The 15,027-nt window shown below is 29.6% G+C and overlaps 1 protein-coding gene across 4 annotated transcripts in view; it reads right to left on the reverse strand.

Annotated features, from left to right (window-relative positions):
- Spt20 overlaps nt 1–14,483 on the reverse strand; it is a 30,113-nt gene extending 15,630 nt beyond the window's left edge. For all 4 annotated transcript variants that reach the window (XM_065502995.1, XM_065502996.1, XM_065502994.1 and 1 more), the window contains exons 1-3: nt 14,011–14,483; nt 12,573–12,952; nt 11,262–12,509 (exon numbers count right to left, since the gene is read on the reverse strand). In XM_065502995.1, the coding sequence (XP_065359067.1) occupies nt 11,262–12,509; nt 12,573–12,608 (1,284 nt within the window). In that variant the 5' untranslated portion in view covers nt 12,609–12,952; nt 14,011–14,483. The remainder of the gene's footprint in view (nt 1–11,261; nt 12,510–12,572; nt 12,953–14,010) is intronic.
- Nucleotides 14,484–15,027: the final 544 nt, after the last annotated feature.

Below are 15,027 nucleotides of genomic sequence, written 5' to 3' on the forward strand. Positions count from 1 at the left end.
AGCAATACACCTGTCCCTTTATACTTCCCAGTTATAAAAGTCGCCCAATTAGATTTTAATTAATTTACTTACTGTAAGTCGATTGTCATTACAAATACGCAAATAATCATACAAACAAATACATATTGACTATTATATATACACTAGAGCCCTGCATGAGTGACTTAAATAATATTTTAAAACATTTAATTTTTTCAAGTACCTTTTTTGACACCTCAAATAAAGTAAAATACACGAATGTAAAGAGCATAGACAACAGATAGGTAACTGAGAGCCAAAAAACCTAAGTCTGTTGTCAAAAACCTAATTCATGAGAATGTATTACATATATTTTGTTTTTGTATCACCCGTATGCAGTGATGCCAAGTGTAGGGAATTTTCCCTTTTTGTAGGGATTTTTTCCCAAAATTTCACATGTAGGGAAAAAGGGAAAGATTTTTTACTTTTGTCGAATTGTAGGGATTTTGCAATGACAATTTAAAACTACATATTATGTATTTTCCAAATATAAAATTAAAAAAACATAAAATTTGTTTAAGCATATCATTAGAAATTCGTAAATCTGGTATATTATTATTTATTTATTTATTAGCCTATGGAAAATTATCCTTACAGGCAATTAAAAATTATTTGTATAAATGTAATAAAAAAAACTTATAAAAATTATGAATTCAAATAAGCAATAATGTTGTTTTTAATTATATTGTTACTTAATGAAAAATCAATTAACATGTAAAATTTATTAAATTCCATACACATTCTCCTTATTGGATCAGCATTGGCAAAGTTCGCTCTAATAAATTTCACTGATAATGGAACAAAATGACGTGATGGTCGTTGAGGCACATTAAATGAGATATTTTGGATTAAAAAACCGGAACTTACACTACCATTGATTATGTTGCAAATAAATGAAATGTTTAACATTGATCTTCGGCTCTTCAGGGTTGGAAGTTTAATTAAATCCAATCTTGCAGAATATGAAGGTAGATTTATTGGGTTGAAATTTAATCCACGAAGACAAAAAAGTAGGAACTGTTTTTGTACAGATTCAATAGCATCAGAATGCTTTTTATATATAGGGTGCCATATTACGGATCCGTATTCCAGGATAGGTCTTACCAGGGATGTGTATAGAGATTTAGTGGCATAAGGGTCATTGAACTCCCTAGCCCAACGTTTCATAAATCCTAGTAAACCTCTGGCTTTATTTGCTGTCATTGTTATATGTGAAATAAAATTTAGCTTGGAATCCAGTAAAATTCCCAGATCTAAAAATTTATCGACCATTTCAAGCTGATGTAGTTCAAAAACATAGTGTGCCGGTATTGGATTCTTTCTAACAAATCGCATATATTTGCACTTTTTTAGGTTTAATTCCATATGATTTTCTTTACACCATGAATAAAACGAATTTAAATCATCTTGAAGAAGTTGCTGATCAAGAACTTGACGATAGCTTAAAAATATTTTAACGTCGTCTGCATACATTAAGACATTGGAACCACGAATAACTTGAGGAAGGTCATTTATAAACAGTGAGAAAAGAAGAGGACCAAGATGACTGCCCTGTGGTACACCAGATGATACCTCTATATTTCTAGAACGAATATTCTTAAAAAGTACAGATTGTACTGTTGGAAAACCCCAATAAACAAAGTTTCTTTCTCAAAAGCATATGATTGACTTTGTCAAAAGCTTTGCTGAAGTCTGTAATATGAAGTAAGTAATAATGTGGCATCTTTAATATCATCACCGCTTTCAAACTACATACATACAGTGAGTGTCACTCAAAATCGTACAACATATTTTTTTTTTAAATATTATGAAATTATACAGGCAATAATAGGTGATTATATAAAAAATTAAAAGTAATTTTATTAATTGGAACAAAAAATATGTATTTCAATAAAAAATATAACAAAACCTCAATTCGTTAAAAAAATATTGATGAAAATTAAAGAACATCACAAAATTCATATTTTACATAAATTCGTACAATTATATTAAATTATAATTAAAACTTTAAAAATTAAAAAAAATGTTAATATTAAATAATCCTAATACTTTGTAGGGTATCATTTGCTATTTTTTAGTGCCTTTACGATTTTAAATGAAGCGTTGATATTCTGGGCACTGACAGTCTTACCCAATTTTTTTATTTGTGGATAAGGGCAATTAAAATTATACCCAATTTTCTGATAGGTAATAGCACACACAATATTAAAATAGCATTTTAAAATATTTCCAAAACATCAACTTTCTAAAACTAATGAATAAAATTTGACTACGATGGTGTACGATTTTAAGTGACATTCACTGTATATAGTGATTATCTCAAGGCGTATTAACTCACTCACGCAATCACCTTGTTAATACGCCTTTCCTTAAAGAACTAGCTACAAGAGTAGATTCTACAATAAATTTTCTTTTGAAGTAAACACATGTTTGGTTTTGTGCATTTTTTTACATACATACGTACTCCATCTTCGCAGGTCTCATTGATTTTAATAAGTAAGATTTTAATAAATAAATGTCATTATAAATTAAAACAACAAATTTTAGAAAAAAAATTCCGATTCATCTTCTGATAATGATGCTCAAGTTGGTTGAGAAACGAGAAGCTAATGGGATGGCTGGATCCGGTCAAAGATGACGACTTTAAATGCAGATACAAGGCTTGTATGCTAATACCCAAATGCACCAAAAAATCTTTCAAAAACAAAAATGCGAACAATGGATTCTCTTTTTGGCAAGCAAGTCCTGGAAAAACCAATGATGTGGCCAATTTCAAAATCCGATTAAGCCTTGTACGTTCCGTTCCGTAACGAATCAGCTGTTTTGTTTTTAGCATAGGGAAAGTTGTGTATGTCGTTAGTTTTTCTGTAACGTTGCCGTTCTGTTGCGGTTGAATCTGTTGAAAACAGAATTTTGTCCGCAACGTTAATTGACATGCATTGAACACATTGAAGACAGCAGGCTACCAACTACAATCTGTCAAAATTAGAATACACACGTTTATATGAAGACGATTCTTTTGACGACAGCACAGCTACACGGCCATACGATTGTTTTGGCCGCTGTAGCCGAATTAGGCTAATTTCTATTTTTGTCAACTACAAAACAAAAATAGTTAGTGTTGCTAATATAATAAAACATGTAAATCATATTAGTGCTTAAAAAAATATTTTTTTTTACTTAATTAAGAGAAGTTTTTGATAACCATATTATGTAAATTAATAACAGGTACATAATTAATTATAACCATATATATATTTTTACTCAAAATAATTGTTTAAATCATAATTACTTTGGAATTTTGTACGGTTATTTTTTATTGAAGTGGCACCACTGAATTATAAATCAGCTGTTTACTTTGAAGCTGTCGTCTTTAAAATAATTCAGTAGCTGCCACACGACTACAACTCCAGCCAGCAGAATTTGTGTTCGTGTAGTCGTGTAGCCTGCTGTCTTCAATGTGTTCAATGCAACAGCTAAAACAGCTGATATCACATACACACAAAAATGCTATCAATATGAAAGCAGTGGTGCCAACATTTTTGAAAGGGAAATATTTATTATTAACAAAAGAATACAAAAATATAATAAATATAAATTTCTTCTAATGTATGTAAAAAAAATTAGTTTAAATTAAATCATTAACAGACAATATATGTATGTATGTATTTATAAAAATGTTCACAATAATATGTTGACGGTCTAATACAAAAAACACTAAAAATAGTAACAAAATCACCAAGTTTTTTTGGTTATTATTTTAAAAACAGCTGATACGATCTTACGGAAAAACTAACTACAATATAACAACATTCAGAACAGAAACGTTACAGAACGCAAAGTCTAATGGAGCTTTAGCTCCATGGTAGGCGTTCATATTGTTGAGGTTACGATGATTTTCGTCAAACAACCCTATTAGGAATTTATTTGCTGAAGCCGGAATATCCACAATTGACCAAAGGTAAACAACGCTTACTACAAATTTAATAATTAAAATTATGTTTCCATCAGATCAACACCTTATTTATCGATTATCAAACCTGCTATCACAGCCACCAATGCGCATTCCTTCAACGATCTACAACTCACTTAAATTCGCCTCCGATATTGGTTTGAACATAAAACAGCAAAAAGCTTATACACCCACTGAACCACCATGGAAATTGAAAAAGTATAGTTTTATTTCGGATCTTATTAACCTACCTAAAGAATCTACATCCAATTATATATACATTTCACTTTTTAAAGAAATACTTGTAACATACAAAAATTGGAACTTCTTGTATACAGATGGCTCAAAAACAAACTATTCTACAACATTTGCAGTAATAGATAAAACATTAAAAATAGAATTTCTTGCTAGTTTAAATCTTGAATGTTAAATTTTTACTGCAGAATCAACCGCTATTTATTACACCCTCAATAAATATAAAAATCTCCGTGGTAAATATATTATTTGTTCAGACTCAAAATCTACAATAACTGCCACCCAAAACTTAAAAAATAAAAATACAACAATCTCAAAAATAAGAGATATACTAATAAAATACCCCACTAAATTTAAAATAATGTGGATTCCGGGCCACTCTGGTATCAAAGGAAACACCTTAGCGGACGAAGCAGCAAAATTTGCTTCTTCTGCACAAATTTTTTCATATACCTCATCAAATAAGTGCGATGTCAAAAGAGCAATTTCAACATCCATTAAAAAAATTTAATTTGAAAAATGGACCAACTACCAACACATATAGAAAACATTCAACCCAGATAAAAATCCACCAATATTTCCGAATGAAGCTAAAAGAAGTGATCTTCAAAAATATATTAGATTAAGATTAGGACATACCCGCTTAACTGTACAACATTTATTTAATAACTCTAACCAAAACCATTGCCAATTTTGTAATACAACATCAATTCTAAACACAGAACACTTAATTTTCTTTTGTAATTTTATAAAACAAGCTCAGATACATCTTTTTGGTAAAATTTGCTTAGTAGATCTCCTAAAAACTGTAAATATAGAAAACATAAAGACTGTAATCTTACTATTAAAATACATACTGTAATATATACAATCTTATTTAACAAATATTAGGTCAAAAATCTTAGTTGTTAGTACCTATGTAAAAATATTTATTTTGTATTCATAATTTATTATGATTATAAAGTTTTTTATAAATAAATTAAATGCCTCTTTTTGCGTACCACTGCTTTAGTAGTGTAGGGAAAAATGTAGGGAAAATCAAAAGTGAGTGTAGGGAAAAAAGGGATTTTTTTTCATAAGCGTAGTGAAAATAGAGTAATTTTTTCTTCTCTCCTTCCGTTCTATGCGTTTATTCTATGGTAAAGAGTATAGCATTCAGCGTTGCCGCTTTAGTCCAATTGGACCAAAATTGGTAGTTTGAAGTTAATTGACTTTTGGTAGTTTGGTTAGTTTGTTCCGATATTTGTCGTATTTTGGTAGGCTACGATATTTCTGAATACATAAGTATTTTTAAGAACAAAATAATTAAAATAATAACGAAAAAACTACTTATGTTAAGCCAAAATAATAAAACTACATATTTGCAAAATATGAAGATAGAATTTTCTTAAATATTTAGTTTAGTCAGGTAAATGTGTATTTATTTAGTAGTGCTAAGTTCAAAAAATGCCAAAGGGCTCTCAAAACTTTTATTTTCTAATAATATGTGTTAAACTCTGCTTCTGACACTTTAAATGTCTAATTATGGAAATTAGGGCACGTAATTTATTTCTATATGAAACTTATTTGTGTTGAATTTGTTCGGGATACCAACACTTTTAGGAGTTTTATGCTCGTTTAAGTAATTTTCGGAAGAGGGCCTTATACGAAAGCTATGATCAATTATGAATTGAATTTTTTGGTGTAATTTATTTGTAAAAATGTTATTTAATATCTATATAAATCAAGCATTTATGACGGATAATGTCTTATTTCTGGAGGACATTTATATGGGGTCTATGTGAAATACATGGACAACCAGCCAGACAGACGTACGGAAGGACATCGTTAAATCGACTCAAAAATAAAATCTCGAAAACTGAACGATTTTAACATATTTATGATTGTAGTGTTATTTACTTTCTTCCTCTGGGTATATTAATTTTGAAATGAATCCATATAGCATTTCTCAAATATTTTAAATTTGGTAGGTTTTGGTAGGCTTTGGTAGTTTTTAATTAGAAATTTGGTAGGAAAAATATTTTATGAGTGGCAACGCTGATAGCATTATATGAGTATTGAGAGTGTTTCTGTGTTTCAAATCGAGTGCAAAACAGCGAGTGAATCGAATCATAGAGGGATTTTTTATGTGATTTAATTAGAATGCAATTCTTTGAACGAATTACCATTCTTATGAATTTTTATAGCGAGATTACAAATAAAACGCATTATTTTTTTTTTGTTAAGATTAGTGTGCTGATTCTTTGTTTACATGTATATTTTATTAATGTAACTCATGTAATAATTATATTTAAATGTTATTTAGAGATGTAAACAAAACTACTGCAAAGTGAAAAATATGAAACATAAGGACTTTTATAATTATATATTAGCACTGAGAGCATCATGTGTAAAAAAATAATTTGATTTACCGCAATATCATTTGAGGCAATGGAGCATCATTTTTCAGAAATTACGTTACGTGCTAAGATTCGGTAGCTCAATTTGTTTAAAAAGGGGAACCGCTCTTATGCGAATCCCACCACTTAAGTGTGTTTTCGTATCGTCTCAACTCTGAGACCTCTAAATTCTCGTTGGTTTAATCAGATAATCGAATAAAATCTGAAAACAATTCTAAATTTTTCGATGAGATTGGGGCTACTGATAGTTGTTGTGGTTCTGTCAAAGGCTCACAATTCTGTACTAGGCTTTGTATCAACTCAATACATTTTAACTTTATAAGATTTCGATCTTCTTCAGAGAAACTTAGACATTTGTTTGCAGGTGGTAACAGAAATAGTTCAACTCGATGCCAGATGGTCAAATTAGAAAAAACGAGTTTCCAAGTAGTGCATAAGCTTGCGTTTCAAAGCCTTGGCAATACTTATATTCATTGTTTTCAGCGCATTTCTTTAGAAGGCTGTTTACATAAATGTAGACCAAATGAATTGTTGGATATTTCTCTCCCTCAGTTATTTTTCTTAAATCAATATTCTGTATTCGATGGATTTCATGCCTTTCTTGTAATATGAAAACAACTTCATCCCAACTGCTTTTTAATGACGACAACAGATAATAAAAAGTATTCCATCTTGACGGACAAAAGCTATTTAAGGACCTCACTGTTTTCAATTTTTAAATTATTTTGCGATTTCATGTTTTTTTATTTTTTTAAATTATTTTTCTTTTGGTATTTAAAACTCGATTAGTCAACCAGGATCGAAAAATAAAATGTTGATAATCATCGTGTTTTATTGGAGATATTTCGATATAATTTGGTACGTATAATTCTTTCGGCCCAATGACGAACCCTATTAAAACTGGCTGAAATCGATCCATTATTTCACCTAGCCCCCATACAAATATCCTCCCGAAATTGGACTTTATCGGTCATAAATGTTTAATTTATGTAGGTATCTACACAAATATTGTATCAAAAAAGTTTTATACATATATTTTATTTATTTATATTTCAAAAATGCCGCAAGCCCTTAGGGCCAAAATTAGCAGGACTACAACTAAATCAATTTAATTACATTAATAAAAGTATTAATACAAACATTTATATGACTTACAAAATTAGTGAAATAGAAGAAAGAAAAAAAAAAGAATATGAAGAAATTCCCTATTATTTGCACAAACTTAAATATTATTAAAAAAAAAAGATTGATAGCCCATGGTAAAATAAACAAATTAAAATTATAAAAAGAGCGTATTCAATTAAATACTTTTAAACAAATTTTTTAGAGCAATACAAAATGATGTGTTGTTAAATATTGACTCTTTTAATAGTTTTACCCGTTTGAGTGTATCATAGTCAGCTTCGACTGGCAAAAATATCGATTCAAAATTCTTTCATAAATTAGATAGAAAAATCATTTTGAAATTTGACAAACTATGTGAAAATCTACGATCCTCATATGAAATCATTGTATTCCATAATCTAGATATAGTCACACAATACGAACGACTCATAACGAGTGAGAAGTGTCTAGGTATAATCATCGTGTGCGTTCTACTAGAACTACCAAAAACAAATTTTTGTAACAGGTATGAAGGATTTCCATATTTAACTGTCTTATAGAAAAATAAAATTTTTCTCATATTTATAAATTGGTCAAATTTACATCCCAAAATTAGTTTTTGGTATTCCGAAACATGTTCCCGAATACTTAGACTGTAAATATATCGAATTACCCTATTGAAACATCTCCGTAGTCTTAAAATATTTGCGGCAGAAGTGCCCGAGTAAACCTCCAAACAATATAGAAAGTGTGGAAGACAAGTGGAAACAGCAACCCGAAGTCTCACAGCCAATGGCAAGTAACAAGCCACACTATAAAGGCCACGTAATGTTAAACAAACTCTATTAATAACAAGATTTACATGTTTATTAAATGAAAGATCGTTGTCCAAAATAACACCTAATGTCTTATATTGGGACACAATCTCCAAAGGAACATTATCGATCATTATTCTTAAGTTCACATCCAAATTTCTCGAAAAAATCATTACTTTACATTTCACAGGGTTCAATTCAAAATAATTTTCCCTAGACCATTCCACTACATGTCCAAGATCCTCATTAATACGGTTTTGAAACATTTGCAAATCAGAAATTTGTGAAGTTGCCAAAAGTTGAATATCATCAGCGTAAGTATAACAATTATTATAATTATAACAATTAAATATAACAAATACCGAATTCATGTCACCCAATTTTATTATGATCCGTCCATAATTAGTCATAGCTCCCATATAAGACCCGCTTCCGAAAATTACTTTAACGAGCATAAATCTTCTAAAAATGTTGGTATACACATAAAATTCAACATAAATAATTTTCACATAGATATAAACTACAACCTAATCATGGTGATCGGTCTATAATTGGTCATAGCTCGCATATAAGGTCCACTTCGAAAATCACACACGAATATAAATTATTGAATTTTTAAAAGAAAAATGTTTTTGTGGTGGTCGGGCCGACCATACTTTCTTACTTGTTTGTTATGGAAATTTGGAGATATTTATGGGAAAATGCATGGTGATAATAATAATAATAAAAAGAAATGTACTTAAGAAATTTAAACAAAAATCAATAGAGATATTTTATTATGAAATACCGTATAGAGACCTACATTAATACTTTTAAAATAAATTAATCGCTTTTAAATATTCCGCTCCATTTCGCAGATTTTTACACTTCACTACTGTCAGCCTAAGTTGACTTCTATTTTGCGTACGTTCGTTACCACATGTTTATAACTATCATTATGAAAACTTAAACTCGATAAAATCCATTTTTTGCACCATAGTTTATTTGCCACCAAATTGTACTTGTGTTTCATAGTTTTAACTGTTATTACATTGTATTTCATTATCATCACCATAAGCATAAAGTATAACATATTTATTTACAAACATTTTCAAAGATATCTTCGTATCTTATAGAATTTGTATTCGTTTTGTTCATATACAGTGGGGAGCTCAAATGAGTACATGTTTCTATTTTGTGTAATTCTTATGGAATATAAATAAAACTAATAAAGCAAATCCAAAAATTTTTTCTGTCATTTATTTTATGTCTAATATATAACAAAATGAATTACAATTCAAAAAACATCCAGTTCTAAATAAAAAACAGACAAAACTAAAATAACTCGCATGTACTCAATTTTACACCCCACAATAACTTTAGGGAAGAATTGCATTTTTTAAAAAAAATTTCAAAATCCTTTGTTACGTAAATAAAATTTTACACGCATTGGCATATTTTCTATAAATTTTTCATTAACTTTTTTTGGAATACTTAAAGCTCGTACAAATTGGTAGGAATTAATCGGTATTGTTTCAACCGCCAATTCACGATTCACTAAAAATTCTCAATAGGATTGAACTCAAGACATTGAGCTGATAACTGCATTAATAAGAAATTTTTCTAGGAACACCATTCTTTACGATTTTTGACGTGTGTATTGGGTCACCATCCTATTGAAAAATTACTTCTTCTGCAGGATTTCCTCTTTTATATACAAAAACGTGATGATGAGACTGCAAAATCGGTATGGTGAGTCTGCAAAATACGCAGATGGTTTTCTGCGCCATAAAAGCAACCCCATATCATTACCGTGTTTTACTGTTTCCTTACTGTGTCACCAATTTTGAAAAAATCGGCGAAATAATGAGTTAAGAAGACTATCTGCGTATATTGAAGACTAATCATACCGAATTTATAGACTTACCATTCCGATTTTGTAGATAAGAGCGCCAATCATGTCGAAGAAATTATTTTACAGCAGGACGGCGAATTAAAGCACTCATCAAAAACTTTGAAAAATGGTTTAGTGAGCAAAATTTCTAGCGAAATAGTGTCCAGTTCGATATACCGACCTCAATACGTAATCATCTTTGTATTTTTCACATTCATCTTTTGACTTTATAGATTTTAACGCTTATCCTGCAGAAGAAGTAATTTTTCAATAGGATACACACGTCAAAAATCGTAAAGAATGGTGTTCCTAGAAAAATTTCTTATTAAGTCCTGAGTTCAATCCTATTGAGAATTTTTAGTGAATGGTGAATTGGCGGTTGAAACAACACCGATTAACTCCTACCAATTTGTACGAGCTTTAACAGCGGATTGAGCACGAGCGAGAGAGTATTCCAAAAAAAGTTAATGAAACATTTATAGAAAATATGCCAATGCGTGTAAAATTTTATTTACGTAATAAAGGATTTTGAAAATTTTTTTAAAAAAAGAAATTCTTCCCTAAAGTTATTGTGGGGTCCAAAATTGAGTACATGCGAGTTATTTTAGTTTTGTGTGTTTTTATATTTATAACTGGATGTTTTTTGTTTTGAATTGTAATTCATTTTGTTGCATATTAAACATAAAATAAATGACAGAAAAAATGTTTGGATTTATTTTATTAGTTTTATTTTTATTCCATAAGAAGTGCACAAAATAGAAACATGTACTCATTTGAGCTCCCCACTGTATATAAAAGGAAATATAAATAGTTATACAAGTAATGAAAATATGTAAAAAACTTACCCCAGCTTCAGCAAATAAATTTAAATCATTCGCTAACAATTGTAAATAGTGATCCTTAATACGTTCATGTATGTTGAAAAATTTGTGTGATGAAGTATTTTCTCGCTTAGAAACACTAGTTGTTGAGGATGATAACGAAAATGTGTTAGTGGTAGTTGTTTGCCCACTAGAAAGCCCCAAAGTAGTAGATGTGGATGTAGACCGTGACAACGATGGAGAATGTGAACATTTTGTAGAGGTTGAGTCCTTAATTTTCTGCCTCTTACTAGGCGACGAGGTAGGCGATCCAGTTGTCCCCGGCGATGTTAAGAGGTGAGAATGATGATTGTGCTGATGTTGATGGTGGTGTGGATGATGGTGATTCACCGTTGTAGACGATGATGATGAGGAAGGTCGCTTATCAGCCTTTTTGTTATTGTGATTGCTACTGTTGTTATTGTTATTATGGGAACCACTATTGTGTACACCTGGGGGCGTTGATAGTAATAAATCCGGTACGATGGGGGATGGTGAGGTAATTGAATTAAAGTTAGAGTAAGATGTTGATTGCACCGCTTGTGGAGATGGTTGCGCTAGCGGTATGTGTTGTTGTATAGAAGGATTAGAAGGTGGAGCAGGCTGCGCTAAAATTACGATATTATCCAAGTTAATGGAAGTATCTAAATTTTGATTTAGACAGGCGCTATTCGATATAGAAGACGTTGGTAACGGATTTGTTGGAGCCAATAACTCTACAGGGGGTTGATCTGTTGGATTTGAGGGTTCCTCATCATCTTCAAATATGCAAAGAGGTGGTTGGCTGGGAATTTGTGAAATATTGCAGTGCAATAAACTGTTGTCTATGAGTGACGACTTTGGGGGAAACGTAACAGAAAATGACGACGAAGATACCAACGATGGAGGAGAAGGTGGAGCTGTCGGAGATAATTGTTGTTGAGCCACATTTTGAATACAGGTTGTTGGAAAATTGTTGTTCCCACCTCCAACATTAATAGCTGTTGAAGATACATTTGTACCCTGCAAAGCAGTTTGCAATTGATGATACTGCTGAAATTTATGCTGCTGTTGATGAGATGATGATGAATTTGGTAAGTGTTGGTAGGCTAATTGTTGTTGCTGTTGCTGTTGCCTGAGTATTGTCGCCGTTGTGGGATTATTTGAAGCCAACGTAGATACTATATTCCCTGCGTTTGTGTTTGCAGAGTTAGATGAGCCTTTAAGCTTTTTCAATGTGTCATTTATTATGAACTGTAATTAAAATATATATATATAGATGCTTTTAAAGCATTTTTATTTGAATTAATTACTTACATCAGCTTCTTGACATGATGAATCCAAGCTTTGCATTGTGCCAGTAGTGACTTTCGTTTACCAATCAATTGAAGCATTGACATGGACTTTTAGATTTCGGTTGATTCAATTTTCATTTATAAAACATATAAGGAACTTTTTCTATAAACACCTACGATTTCAAATATAATTAATATGTCTAGAACTATAATTCCTTCACAGATTATTTTTTTACTTTACAATTCACAATACAATGTATATTTTGTTAGTTCTTTTTTTTGTCCTAGGCATTAATAATCCTTTATGATTATTCGTGTTGTTTTTTGTTTTTTTTATAAAAACATGTAAAGTTGACGTATAAAGGCTCCAGTAGTAAAAGGGGCAGACAAAACCCAGAGTTGCTTATTAAAAAAATATATTTCTAATTAATGTTACTGCAGAGGTATATTATGTTATTGTTAGTTTTGATGGATATTAGTTTTTATATTGCTTAATGCCTTTTAGCAGGATTAATGTAAGCATTATTTTTTAGTTAAATTATTATATATTAGCTAACATTCTATTAAAAATTATTTTCTCTAAAATTATATGGATTTTTATGGCGATTTGTGTTTTACTTAAAGATTAATTGTCACATCAAAATAAATTCTACATTAATTTCTATTATTTTCGCGACACTAATAATCGTATAAAATATGAAAAACAATTTTCTAAAATGTATAATTCACCTTTTAATTGTTATTTTTTGAATTCATAAAATAATTAAAATATTTTTGTTTAATTTTTTTTATAAATTTTTGTGGTCCTTTTACACTCATACATTATTATCCATCATACGCACTTTTCGCACATCACCTTTTTTCACTTTTAAGCAAAAAAAAAAAGTAGAATATTATTTCAATTTAAAATAATTAGACAAACGTATTAAATAATTTTTATTATAAATTGCATAGGAATATTATAAATGTATTTATTTTGTATAATTTTATAAATTATATTTTTCTTTTTTTTTCAAGGGAGAAAATTGTTTTGCAATTGTTTGCATTTGACACGATTTTTTGTGATTTTCCTTTCTTACTTCTTTTACACTCTTTTGAATTATAACACTCAAGCTCTCTTTTTTTCTTCATTAATAGAAAAACATATTTGACAACCACAGCTGATGGAATATTGCCATTTATATTTAATATAAACAAGATTTTAAACAAAATGAAAAAATGCGTAAGCAAATTCAACAAAGTTTTATATAAAAATATTTACTTTTTATTTATTTTTCATCATTTATAATTAATGTTTTATAACTAATTTTGGTGTGGCAGTGCTGTAAATAGCGTTCTTTCTTTTGTTTGACATTTCATATTGCATGTTCACCTTTTTTGTTTCCCATTTCACATTTTTTTTTTTTTTGTAATTAATTTATTTTTGTTTTTACAACTTTTGTTGTTTTATTTTTACTTACTCTACTTTTAATTCTTAAATATATTACGCTTACTGTTTTGTAAAATAAATTTACTTCAATCTATTTTATTTCTATATATGTATTGTTTTAATATTTGTTCTTTTTATATTTCCTCTTTTTTACATTTCTTTCAATCTGTCAAATTTGTTTTTTTTTTTTTTGACAGCAGAAGTGTAGAAGAAAAAAACTACAAAAATGCCGTTTCTCCTATTAAAATATGAAGATACTTTAAGAAATTTCTTTAAACATTTCACTTTTTACATTGTATTTTTTAGTTTATACACTTTGAACCGTATTTATTATGATGTTTTCTAACTTTTTTGTTTCGTTAAACCCACGAAAAATTTCTTACACAAAGCGACCAGCGAAACGACGATTGATAAGTGTTGCCAATAGTTGAGATTTATGACACATTTGTGTTATTTTGTGACAATTGCTTAAACAATTGTCGGTAACGCAGTGTTTCAATTTTGTGTTTCATAAGTGTCTAAGTAAAAAAAATAGTATGTGATTTAGGCTTTTATTTTGAAACCCCTAATTTAAGTTTTTCTTTAAATGCATTGGTGATTGTTACTTGGGGGCAAAGTAAATTAATAAAGTAGCGACAGTACTACAACAAATACAACATTTACAAAAACCACAAGCAATTTTGTTTTTGGTTTAAGGTCTGAGCTGTCAAAGTTGCCTGTTGTTGTTTTTGCTTTTGGGCTTGTTGTATTTTTCGCCACAACAACCACAAGTGAATTGACAGTTCAGACCAAAGGAAAAAAAATAGTCAGCTGTTCTACTGAGTCTACTTTATTAATTTACTTTGGGCATATTAATTGCCTGAGTGTTACTTCTCTTTTTAAAAAAAAAAAAAAAAATTTGGATAAGTTAAAGACTTGTTTTAACTAAAGTATAATTAAAATGAATTATTGTTTTTGTTGAAAAAATAAAATTTTGTGTTTCAATTATCTTTATAACGTGGTAGTCCTTTAAACATTCTAAAATGAAATGGCGGTGACTTTTGTCCAT

Source organism: Calliphora vicina, chromosome 3, assembly GCF_958450345.1.
Source record: "Calliphora vicina chromosome 3, idCalVici1.1, whole genome shotgun sequence".
Lineage (NCBI taxonomy): Eukaryota > Metazoa > Arthropoda > Insecta > Diptera > Calliphoridae > Calliphora > Calliphora vicina.